General features: G+C 46.6%; 1 protein-coding gene across 7 annotated transcripts in view; it reads left to right on the forward strand.

Moving 5' to 3' along the window:
* TPST2 (tyrosylprotein sulfotransferase 2) overlaps nucleotides 1-9,209 on the forward strand; it is a 56,252-nt gene extending 47,043 nt beyond the window's left edge. For 4 of the 7 annotated variants that reach the window (XM_060310630.1, XM_060310628.1, XM_060310627.2 and 1 more), the window contains 4 exons: nucleotides 3,554-3,604; nucleotides 4,519-4,557; nucleotides 7,091-7,139; nucleotides 8,719-9,209. In XM_060310630.1, the coding sequence (XP_060166613.1) occupies nucleotides 3,554-3,604; nucleotides 4,519-4,557; nucleotides 7,091-7,132 (132 nt within the window). In that variant the 3' untranslated portion in view covers nucleotides 7,133-7,139; nucleotides 8,719-9,209. The remainder of the gene's footprint in view (nucleotides 1-3,553; nucleotides 3,605-4,518; nucleotides 4,558-7,090; nucleotides 7,140-8,718) is intronic. The other 3 variants (XM_030860688.2, XM_070047006.1, XM_070047007.1) reach the window with 2 other exon arrangements.
* The last annotated feature ends 3,824 nt before the right edge of the window (nucleotides 9,210-13,033 follow it).

Here is a 13,033-nt window from a genome sequence, read left to right on the forward strand (position 1 = left end):
AGTGGACTCAAGGAGAAAGACTCCATTTGATGCCAACAAGTCCTTAACACGTGCAAGCTTTCTCTCTCTCTCTCTCTCTCTCTCTCTCTCACTCTTTCTTTTTCTGTTTTTTGGCCACGCCGTGCGCCATGTGGGATCTTAGTTCCCTGATCAGGGCTTGAACCCGTGTTGCCTGCATTGGAAGTGCGGAGTCTTAACCACTGGACCACCAGGGAATTCCTGCAAGCTTTCTTTTTAACGGAGAGAATTTACTAACACTGAGCGTAGGCAGCTCTGCCCTTGTCCTTGAAATGCAAGCCCGTCTATAGGTCTCATTACTTCCTCTTCCCCCGACATTAGTTGATTTTGTAAACATCTACTTGTGGAAATACTCAGGGATCCAAGGTAGATACCCAGAGTGCATGGAGAGCGTGGGTGTTGGCAACCTGGATGTGGCTTGTTTTTATGATTTTATTATTTTTGTTTTAAATATTATTAATTTCAATGTTTACTATTTAATAATAGTTATCATTCTTTAAACTGTACTTAGGCGCTTTATGTACTTTCCTGTGTACATGCTATATTTCATAATAAAAAATTCATTAACAGGATTAGGGATGTCCCTGGTGGCGCAGTGGTTAAGAATCCACCTGCCAATGCCGGGGACACAGGCTTGAGCCCTGGTCCGGGAAGATCTCAAATGCTGCAGAGCTACTAAGCCCGTGCGCCACAACTACTGAGCCTGCGCTCTAGAGCCCGTGTGCCACAACTACTGAAGCCTGTGTGCCTAGAGCACGTGCTCCACGACAAGAGAAGCCACCGCAATGAGAAGCCCGCGCACTGGAACGAAGAGAAGCCCCCTGCTCACTGCAACTAGAGAAAGCCCGCGCGCAGCAATGAAGACCCAACACAGCCAAAAATAAATAAATAAATTTATTATTTTTTAAAATTCATTAACGGGATTAAAAAAGCAGCAGCAACTGGTGATGGCCTTGAAATCCAGCCCCCAAATGCTTCTCAGAAGGGGTGGCTGGGACAGGATGAGGGCATCAGAGAAAGCTGGCCTCTCCTTACCTGCTTTTTTAGCCAGGGGCCCAGCTCCTCTGAAGTCCCTCTAAAAGGCAGAGGCCCCTGGCAGGTCCTAGACTATGGGTCAGAAGCTCCCAGAGTAAGGCCTGACCTTGGGTGTTGTATAAAAAAAATTCTGATGAGCAGTGATGGGTAGGAACAGCTGTTTGGAGCTCTGTTGTTTATTTAAAACAGAAGATGTCTCTGGGTTTCTTCCAAAGAGGTTTACTCCCCAAAGAAAAACTCTGTTTTCTACTAACTTATTTAATGACACAAGTGTTAAGAGAACCACAATTCCCTGATTCACTTATTCTCATCCCTAACTGTGAATTTTTGTGACAAATACACTTGTACTACTGAGAAGAAATATTTTGACACTTCGTCTATCTATGCAAGTGGAGAATTGATAGGGTCACTTTCAAAAGTGATTTTTTGTATTTCAAGTTTCTGGCTTAAATATCCAACGGGGCAGATTTTTACATTTGTAAGAACTAAATTTGGTTTAAAAAAAGCCAAAAACTTGCTCTAGTTTTGTGACCCTGTGTACTTTTAAAATAAAATCAAGGAAGCAAAAAAAGGAAAAACGAAACAAAAGAGCTTTACTCCTTGGGGGTTCCACAAGTTTTAACAAGCGCCAGACACCTTATTTAGTCTTTACAGTGGTTTTGCTGTAACTACAAAGATAAGTCCCCTCGTTGAAAGCCACGAGGGTGTGCGTGTGTGTGTGTGTGTGTGTGTGTGTGTGTGTGTGTGTATACTGAAGGCACAGAATGTTCCTGTACTGGATCCTAGGCAGTACACTCAGTTCTGAAATGATCCCAGTGCTAATGAAACTGTCTGTACCTGTGCTGTTCATTACAGCCACTAGGCTTGTGTGGCCACTGAAATGTGATGAGTCCAAATTGAAAGGTGCCGTGTAAGTGTGAAACACACACTGGATTTTGAGGTCCTCGTACCCCCCAAAAGCATGTAAAACTTCTCCTTAATCATTTTTATATTGATTACATAGGGAAGGAAAACTTTTCCCTTTTTCCCTTCTAGGTTCTTTGGCTGGTCTGATAATGAAATTGACATAAGACAGATTAATAGGAGACAAAACAAATTTAATATTGTACATACAGGGGCTCATAAAAATAGGAGATTTATAAGAAGGGGCCAAAGCAGGCATCTTTCATACCTTTTAGACGAAGAAAGAATACATTTGTGAAGTACTGATAAGACAAAGACATCTGGGCTTGGGGTAGTAAATTACTGAAGAAGTAACAAGGTTTGTGTACACAGCCCTTTTGGCCCTGATTTCTCCATCTCTGGTGATAAGGATGGCTCTCTACCTCCTGTTGCGGGGAGGGTACCTTTCACCTGGGAGATTTATTCCCTGCTCTCAAGGGCACTAAGGAGGGTCAGAGTGTCCTGGCACCGGCTGTTTCTTAAATAACTTTAATTCAAAATAATGAATATGCCAAAGTGGTAGATTTGGGGGCGACCTGCCCTGAACCCCATCAATTACATGTTGAAGTATTAATGTTTTAGCTATATCAGGTTAAATAAAAAATACCACTATAGGGAATTCCCTGTAGGTCCGGTGGTAAGGACTCCACGCTTTCACTGCTGAGGGTCCAGGTTCCATCCCTGGTTGGGGAACTGAGATCCCACAAGCTGTGCAGTGTGGCCAAAAAAAACCAAAAAAAACCCACTAGAATTAATTTCACCTGTTTCACTTTGTTTTTAAATGTGGCTACTAGAAAATTTTAAATTACAGACTAGGTTCACATTATATTCTATTGGACAGTGCTGGTCTATCCAGTGCTTTGTATTTCGAGAGATATTGGAAAGGCCTGGAATTTTCTGGTTCCCACCTCAGGGCCTTTGTCCTCTCTGTGCCCTCTGGCTGGAATGCTTCTCCTTCAGAGCGTAGCCTGGCAGGATATCCTTGTCACTCAGGTCTCAGCACAAAGGCCATGCGTTCCAAGGGGCCCTTTCTGACCACCCATTCAGAAGAAGCCCCCGGGCACTCCTAATCACATACTTTCCTTGTAGTACTTCCCATGGTTTGATACGTTCTTGTTTAATTGTGTTGTCACTTGTGGATTGTCTGGCCCTCCCCACTCCAGAACGGAAGCTCCAGGAGGATGGGACTTCTAATTGTCTGGGCAGTGTTGTAATGGCCCCCAACCCCCTCCCCACCCCCGAGCTTAGAATAATGCCGGAATAAGAGGAGCTTATTAATACATGTTTGTTGGATGGATGCATGGATGAGCAGGTGGATAAGTGGATGGGTGGGTTGGGTGGATGGATGGATAGGTGTGTAGATGGGTGGGTAGGTGGACGGGAGGGTAGATGGGGGGCGTGGATGGGAGGGTGGATGGGGGGGTGTGGGTGGATGGAGAGGTAGATGGATGGGAGGGTGGATGGGTGGGTACCCGGATGGATGGGTGGGTGTGCAAATGATGGACTAAATTTTATTTTTTGATCATTTCTACAATAGCGATAATTTTTTCTTTCCTAGGTCTTGAAAGGGGACTATAAAACACCAGCCAATCTGAAAGGCTATCTTCAGGTCAGAAACCTCAGGGGGAATTCTGCGTCACCACTAGCTTCCTCTGTGCCCTTGAACACTTCACTTCTCTCATATGGTTGATGGTTTGTCCATCAGAAAATTGGATGGGGGTGGGATTCCGGTCAGAGGCTCTCAAGTGTCTGATCCACCTGGAGCGACATCTCAGTAGCCCTTCAGCCTGAGTCCCTTCCTTGTCCGCTGGCTTGAAAGCAGTTGGAGGAACTTAGTGGGGACTTTCTGTCAAACTTTCTGCCTCTAGCCTTAAATTCAGCTTCATTTAAAGTGGCAGTTCCTGGACTTCCCTGGAGGTCCAGTGGTTAAGATTCCATGTTTTCACTGCAGGGGTGTGGGTTTGATCCCTGGTCAGGGAAGTTCTGCGTGCCGCACTGTGTGGCCAAAATAAAAAAGTATGAAGTGGCAGTTCCCAGCCCAGCACAAAAATTTCATCAGTCTACCAAAAAATGAGGGTCATGTGATGCAGGTATGTGTGCAAAAGTAGACATAATACAGTCCTGTGTCCCCACACGCATCCCCACAGGCTGGCCTCCCATGCATCCTGGGCGTGTCCATGGAGGCCGTCCCTGAATCTTGTCAAGAACCGTTCCCAGGACTGACGTAGCATCCTCCTTTTGGTGCCAAAGTGCTCCTTTTTAAATGAAGGGTGGTGATGCTACAATCAGTAGTTTCAGTTTGTGTGTGTGTTTTATTTAACTTGGCCAGGAAAGGGTGGGGTCACCCTACGCTAATCCCCAGTTTAATCATCAAACTCACAAGACTCTCATGGGTCGGGCAATGAGATTTTGGTCCTTTGGGGATGAGTCCACACTCCCTTTGTGGGAATCAGAAACCCATCTCTTGCCACTGTGAAAAAATATTGCCAGACTTAATCAGCACTAATCTATTATTTGTTCTAGCCCAAAGAGGATGTAACAAGAACAACAAACAGAAGTGGGGTAAGGGGAATTAGCCACAATCTGAAACTCTTTTCATTTTTACATACAGTCTTTTTTTTGCCCACCTGGATATGCATTTTTATGTTCCTTGCAGTTCCATTGTATGAGCTGCTTTGTTTTACTTTCTTACCGTTTTTCCATCCTGGGGGTCTCACGTGGCCATTTCGGATGGCTACCTAGTTTTCTCTGGAACGCATTATGAGTCACCAATTACTTAACTGTTGCCCTATGTAACTTTTGCAATATTTTGCAATATTTCAAATGATGTCATGCACCTATCATCCTGATTTTGCCTCTCTTCTGTGGGGCGAGGGCTGGGGGGGCCTCTATGGAATTGTTCCCTTCGAATACAATTTTTTATATAAATTTATTTATTTTTGGTTGCATTGGGTTTTCATTGCTGCGCATGGGCTTTCTCTAGTTGCAGCGAGCAGGGGCTACTTTTCGTTGTGGTGCGCGGGCTTCTCATTGCGGTGGCTTCTCTTGTTGCGGAGCACAGGCTCTAGGCTCACAGGCTTCAGTAGTTGTGGCACTCGGGCTCCGTAGAGTTGTGGCTCACAGGCTCTAGAGCACATGCTCAGTAGTTGTGGCACACGGGCTTAGTTGCTCCGCGGCATGTGGGATCCTCCCAGACCAGGGCTCAAACCGGTGTCTCCTGCATTGGCAGGTGGATTCTTAACCACTGCACCACCAGGGAAGTCCCCAGATACATTTTTAAGGAGTGGAATCAGAGGATGGGAGGGTCTTTTTTTTTTGGCCGTGCGGCATGTGGGATCTTAGTTCCTGGACCAGGAATCATACCCGTGCCCCTTGCAGTGGAATCGTGGATTCTTAACCACTGGACCGCCAGGGAATTCCCCATGGGAGGGTCTTTTTTGAGACTCTTGAACTACAAGGTTAAAATTGCTTTACAGAAGAGTTGGACCAGTTTACACTCTCCTGCACTGTGTGGCGTATTCAAGCTGGCCTGGGACTGTTTTTTGCTCTCTTAGAAGCAAAATGTAAAGGAATAGCATATGCTCTGTCATCGTGAGCAGTCCCACCTTCTGGAGAGCTGCCCACAAATTACATCAAACCCCTACTTTCGGCCCTTTTCTCCTCCACTGTGCACGTGATCTCCTGCAGGATATTGCAAAACTTGGAAACAATCTTAGGGCAACAGTTGAGTAATGGTGGTGTGTACATTGTATAGAATATTATGTAGCCATCCAAAATGGTAATCGTGAAACCCCAAAAATAGGAAGATAGGAAGCAAGCAAAACAAAGCTGCTCACACGTTAGAATGGCAACTCATGCAAAAATGTATACGCAATCCCTAAACTCCAAACACCCTCTCCTTTCCAGGGCTTTGCTAATCCCTCTGCTGGGAATGCTTTTCTACCCACATCCGTGCATGGCCGGCTTCATTTTCATCTTTTAGCTCTTTGCTTATGGGGTGTTTTCCAACACCAACAACTAATTCTCTGATTATCTGGACACCAACTAGGTGTTGCGTAATTCAGTTCAATTCTGACGCTGATTTCCGGAGATAGCCTCTGACCCCACAGGTTAAGGGCCCAGTCCCACAAAACTGCCCCCACTTCAGATGCCCAGGCTACCTACCTTTCTGCCCAGCCAACTATACATTTGCGGGGTCCCCATGCCCCACCCCCACTCAGGTTTGGTAATTCACTAGAACAACACACAGGACTCAGGAAAACACTTTACTTCCTAGATCACCAGCTTATCATAAAGGCTGTAAGTCAGGAACAGCCCAGTGGAAGAGATGTGTAGGGCGAGGTATGGGGGAAGGGCGTGGAGCTCCCATGCCCTCCCTGGGGGCACCACCCTCCCGGCACCTCCCTGTGATCGCCCACCCCGACTCCCTGAACCCTATCACTTATGGATTTTTATGGAGGTTTCATTAAGGAGGCATGGTTGATTAAATCATTGGCTGTTGGTTATTAACCTCCAGCCTCCTCCCTTCCCCAGAGGTTGGGGTGGAGGGCGCTGAAATTTCCAACCCTTTAATCATGCCTTAGCCTTTTTGGTAACCAAGCCCACATCCTGAAGCCGGGGGCCCCCAGCCACCAGTCATCTCATTTGCATACAAAAGATGCTTTTTCTCACTAGGGAGATTCCAAGGGTTCTAGGAGCTTGGTGCCAGGAACCCAAGGGCAAACACATGTAGGTTTTTCATTACACTCCACCTTACATGTCATCCCCCGGTAGTGGCCTCTCCGAACCACTTTATCTGAAGGAGCCCCAACACCAGTCACTCATATCAGCCCATTGTATTGCCTGGACTTAATAGTGTCTTACGGATGTGTTTGTTGAGCAGGCTGTCCCCACTAGAATGTGAGCTGGGTGGGGATAGGATAGGGTCTATCATGTCCACAGTAGCCCCAGCACCCGGCACATAGTAGGTGTGCGGTAGCTACTCGGTGAGGGAGTGTGCCCGATTCAGTGACGCTGAGGGCTGAACCTCAGGGCAGTGAGGCCCTGGTACCACCACTTGGCTGTGACCCTTCCTCTGTGTGTTGTCTTCCTCCAGGTGAACCAGAATAGCACCTCTTCCCACCTAGGAAGCTCATGATTTCCAGGTAGGCCTGCGGACTTTGCCGGGACCTTCCGACACTTCTGAGCCCAGGAGTCACTTTTCTGAAAAGCTTGTCCTTCCTGAGCCTCCCTGGGGAGGAGTGGCCACCAAGGTGGGCTGACCCAGCCCCATCAGGAGGTTTCCCTGGCCCCAGCCTGGGGAGCTATTTATAGAATCAAGGCTTAGTCTCCTAGCTCTGGATCAGGGGTGTGGGCAGGGATCAATGCTGAACCAGCCAGAAAAAGGTTTATCTGGCGTTGGGGAGGGGGTACAGAGGACAGGTGTGATGGGGGGATTCTAGAACCATTTTGCACAGAATGCTGTCTGCCAACCCAGCTTCTATAAACAGCATCAGGTTGGCCCAAAGCAATTAATGTTGTAATAATAGTCGCAAGCAGTTCTGGTCTAAGAATAACCCCTACTGCACTGGGCTGAGTGCTCTTCCTGTGTTACTCCTTTAACCCTCAGCATCCCTGGGAGGCAGGTGACATGACTGTCCCATTTTATGGAGGAGAAAACCAAAGCCCAGAGAAGGGCGTTGATTGGCCTAAGGCCACAGAGCCACCGAAAGTCATCTCCCCCAGAGTTTGCTTTTAACAAACGATTTTAAGTGCATATTTACCCATCCATGTTTTGCCAAGGGGCAGGGAAGCAGGTTCTGAACTTGGGCAGTCAAAGATTTAAGGACTCACTCGAGGTTCAACTCCTGTTGGCCTCTGTTTTCCCCATCTGGAGAATGGGGATTCATCACTGTCCGCCTGCAAGGGTGGTCGTGAGATGAAGTGAGCCGGCCCGGGTGGGAGCGCTGGGACCTTGCGGCAGACGTGGGCCCTGGAGTTAAGGCTCCAGCGAGTGAGCTCACTTCCTTATGCTCCCCAGCCTCTCTGATCAGGCTCAGGGAAACCTGGGGGAGTCAGAGAGGCCAGGACCAACTTGCCTGGGTATTTGGCCTATGCTTTTAAACTGTAAAAGAGCTTCTAGCCTCTAGTCGATTTTTAGTTTCCTTTTCTTATTTTTAAATAATCAGCATATTTTTTCATTTTTCTTGAAATCCACTTTGCACCAGCCCACAAGGCTGGAGACACAAAGTCACCCTGACTCTCAGCATTCCCACCCTGAGTTGTGCTAAGATCCAGGACTTCCGTTTAATTCCTAAGAAGTCTCACGTTGAAAGCAGTCTTTTTCCAAGTTTTTCCCCAACTCGATTTCCCTCTCTCTCTTTCTGCAGGTTCATTAGTAGAATCCTGAACCTTCTCGTTGCCGAAAGCCAGATCTATTTCTCGCTTTACTCTTTAGATGAGGTCCCAGAGACAGGGTACTTTAGCTAATCATTGCCATCTGCTCTTCATAAATCAGAAAAGTGATATCTTTGAGGTCAGGTGGCGACAGGTTGAGATGTGGGTAAGGACCCAAGAAACATTTTTAAAGGTAAATTCTCTCCAGCCATCTGGATGCTATAGAAAATCTCACATGCTTACATGAATGCATGAAGACCATCTGTCCTGCAATCGCACATATAAATATACAAGATCTCCTTCAGAATTGCGACTCTGGGCCTAACACCCGTTTTTCTCCCCTTTCAGATCTTTGCAAGTGGCTTTGTTGCCAGAAGAGAAGAAACTTTGCATTTGAGTGGAAATCGGACCTCAAATCCAAGCATATTGCTTGCTATTAATCGCCGAAACAGGACTGCTCATGAGGAATGTATTTGCATATGGTTGCAAAAGCTGAATCATTGAAAACTTAACCTTGAAACATTCTATCTTAGGATAGTCTGGGGTAGAGAACCAAGAGTGTGGAGGTAGTCCGGCTTTTGAAACTTAGGTATTTTATATTATTCCCCTCGAGAAGTTTTTTTTAAGAAATGGATTTGCCATCCTCCTTAATTTGCAGGACTGCCTTGGTGGCTTTGTTTGCTGGGACAAGGCCCACCACCCGTGCCTCTCCTGTTGACCCTTACTTTTGAATTCAAAGAATCTATTTAAGAATTTAATATATGAGACTTTCTTTGATTCCTCCTCAGTTTTACTCACAGAGAAAAAAATATATATATATTATTTGAATAAACTGAACAGGGACTCATTTGTCTGTGCCTTACTTTACAGAGTGAATAGATTTTTTTCTTCCATGTCGAGTTTTGTCAGGTGGATTGATGATGAACAAAGGCTGGAGAATAGGTCCACACAAGGGCGCAGCTGAACTCCTGTGTCAGGGAGCCCCAAGGCCACCCTTGGGTTTGGCGATTAGCTACAAGGACTCAACGGAACTCAGAAAACCTGGTGGACTCACAGTTACGGTTTATTACAGCGAAAGGATACGGATTAAGATCAGCAAGGGAAAAAGGCGCATAGGGCAGAGTCCAGGAGAGCCCAGGCACAAGCTCCCAGATGTCCTCTCCCACTGGAGTCTCACAGACACGCTTGATTCTCCCACCTACAATGTGTGATAACATGTATGAAGTATTGCCAGCCAGGAAGGCTCACCTGAGGCTTAGTGTCCAGCATTTTTTACTTGGCATCAGTCACAAAGGTATGCAGCAACTGACCATAGTTACTTGGTCTCCAGCCCTTCCAGAGGTCAAATGATACAGTGTGATCCAAGACCCCCCATAAATCACATTGTTAACATAGACTCTATGGCCTGTTGTGGTCCAGGGTCCTAGGTGTTCAAAGGCACTCCTTCTAGTGAGGACATCCCAAGGGCTCAGAGGTGAGCTCCCAGGAGCTGGTCCAGGCTGGTCCTTTGTCACATGCAGGGTTTGTTGGAACTCTCCAAGCCTGCTGAGTTCATCTTTGGCTGCTCGAATGCTTAGGGATCAACCAGGCCCAGAATAGTTTGTTATCTTTTAAGGGTTAACTGTTTTACCCACACTGCCTTGCCTTAGCTCTCATGACAGTAGTGAGGCTTTGGGAAGGTAGTGACTCACAGTGGCGTGGGGTATGGAGTTTTGGAGTCAGGCCGAAGTACCAGCTGTGTGGTTTGCTCCCCTGTTTCTTCATCTGTCAAATGAGGAAGGTAGAACTTCCTGGGTTTATTGGGAGGGGCCGATGGGTGACGTGGGCTGTGGTGCCTGGTGTGTGATGAGCCCGCAGTGTGAGGCAGCTCTTGTCTCTCCTTGTCTTGAGACAGAGGTGGGATGGGTAGTTGATGGAGTCATGGACACAGGAAGCTCATGATCACCCCTCAAGGGTTAGCAGAAGACATCCGGCCTCATTCACTCTTCTACACATCTATTGCTGCATGACTCAACAGCCCCCAGCTTCGTGACTTAAAAGCATTTATTGTTGAATCTCTCAGTTCTAGGAGTTAACTAGAGTGAGCTCAGTGGTTCTCACAGTCAGATGGTGGCTGGGGCTTCTGTCCACTGAAGGCTCCTGCAGTCACATGTCTGGTGCCTGGGCTGGGGACGGTTGGAGGATTTGGAGGCGTCATTATCGCCTCTCCCCACGGCGAGCCTGGACTTCCTTGTAGCATGGTTAGGCAGACTCCTTATATGGCGGCTGGGCTCCCCCAGAGTAGATGCCACGCAGCTAAGGGATACGCCTGGAGCTGGTGCAGTGTCACTTCACCTCACCTGTGTCCTTTTGAGGACGCCTGCTTTACAGATAATGTCCCAGGCCTGCAGAACCTTGTCCCAGCTTGCTATCTAAGGATACTGGTCACAAATTCTTGGAAGATAAGTAGGGTAGAAACCATCTGTAAGAAACACTTGAAAGGAAACCAAATTTGCTAATCTCAGTTGATCTGGATCTTCAATTCTGCCAAGTTCAGGACATGATATATATATTTTTTGAACAAAACTCAAAATAAGACTAAGCCATGTGCAACTGTAGAATGTCAATGTCCCAGAAAAGGTACTTGTGCTAGGCTTTAAATATATCGTCTTTGAAATGCCACTTACAGATTGTTTCTATGGTACCAACCTATTTAAAGTTGTAACTGAGTGAGGATTCCCCCCCCGCCAAATCTTTTGAGGGCAATATGGAAACAGTGCTGTATGGTGTGAGCTGCCTAAGGGGTGATTAGGAGTGTGGATTCGGCTTAGAAATGACCTTGGAAGGTTGAGGAATCGAAGAGATGACATATGCAGAGGTCTTTGTGACCCTGAACAGACAGTAGTCACCCTATAAGTATTAGCTCAAGTAAGTGGACAGAAATGATGTGGGTGGGTGCATGCACCGTGTAGCAAAGAAAGGACTGGTCTGACTGTGTCCTTCAGTCGTCTGTGTGGCTCTGGTACCTCCCCTGTGGCGTGGCCTCCTCTGTTGCCTCTTCTGTGAGAAGGGAGGGCTGGACCAATGATTGTCCGAGAGCCCTGCCAGGCTTCTGCTGAGGGACCTTATTGCCTGGCAACCCCCTCCTGGGAAGGCTACATGTCTGAGCACCTCATTGGGAATCTAGACATGGGCCTGGATGTCCCTGGGTCCCAAATCAAGGGTTTATCTGGGCAGTGCCAGGAGACCAGGCTGGGTATGAGATCATGAAACTACACCTCTGGCTACCTCTCTCCTTTCTTTTCCTGAGGCTGTGCATTTGAGTCCAAAAATCTGGAAAAACCACTATCTTTGAGGCTAGAGACCATCTATGCAGAGAGATGAGATTGGGTCTTTTAAATGAAAATAGCCACAACCATTTAAGAAGATCTTACTATGCCAGGGGCTTTACATGCATTAATTAGCCTTCCGCCTTTTTATTTTGGTCCTGGGAACAAACTTTTTAGAGCAGTGCTATCTTTATCTCCATTTTAGAGGTGGGAAAACTGAGGTGTAGAGAAGCAAAGCAACCTGCCCCAGGTCCCCTATCTAGGAAGCAGCAAAGTGGAGATTTGGATCCCTAAACTTTTACTCCAGAACCTTCACTTTTAAAAAATTCTAAGTACATAGAGAAAACATTATTTCTCTTAATCATTTGAGACTTAGTTGCCTATGTGATGCCCCTCCACCCTGCACCAAATACTTTGGTATTTCCAACAAACAGTGACATTCTCCATTGTAACCACAGGACAACCATCAAAATCAGGAAATGAGCATGGACACATCACTACCATGGAAACCTCAGCTTACCCCATTTAAGTTTTGACAACTGCCCCAATAACTTCCTTTATAGCAAAAAGATCCAGTTCAGACTCATGTGTTGCATTTAGTTGTCATGTCTCTTCAGTCGCCTTCAGTCTGGAACAGTTGTAGGGTCTTTCATTTTCATGACCTTGGCACTTTTGAAGATGACAGACTGGTGGTTTTGTAGAAGTCCCTTTAATGGGGTTTGCCTTCTGTATCCTCATGATTCCATTCAGGTTATGCAGCTTGGCAGGAAATCACAGGAGTGATGCTCGCATCTTCTCAGGACATCCTATCACGTGATTCCCATTCGCCCCATTCTAGGGGACACACACTTGATCAGAGCCTGTATTCTCAATGACCCCACAACCATCCAGAAGGTTTCCTTTTCCAGAAGCCACATGGTAAGGTCCATTTGGTGAAACAAATCCACTAGCATCCATCTGTCAAGAGCAAAGTAACTCAGATCCATAAAATCTGCTGTAGAGCTATGGACATAGCTACTGAGAAGCCAGGCTTATTTTTATTTTTAACTTTGACTTATAAATAGAAGCATACACGTTTTCAGGCCCAGGCTCAACATGGTTTATCTTGTCTCCGTGTTTCCCTCACTCTGCTCCGTAGTAGACTTTTCAGTCTGTAAGACTCTCTCCCCTGCCTTCTCCTCTACTAAAACCTCACTTTCCAGATTCTTTCCTGAGTACATACTATGTAGTGTGTGTCTATGTGTAAGGCACATGGACTGGACATGTCACTGGGATACAGAGACCATTAAGTCACAGTCCCTGTTCCCAAGAGGCTGGCATGTAATTGGCTTCATGTAGGTTCTCGTTTAATTAAT

Source organism: Globicephala melas, chromosome 13, assembly GCF_963455315.2.
Source record: "Globicephala melas chromosome 13, mGloMel1.2, whole genome shotgun sequence".
In the NCBI taxonomy this organism is placed as follows: Eukaryota; Metazoa; Chordata; class Mammalia; order Artiodactyla; family Delphinidae; genus Globicephala; species Globicephala melas.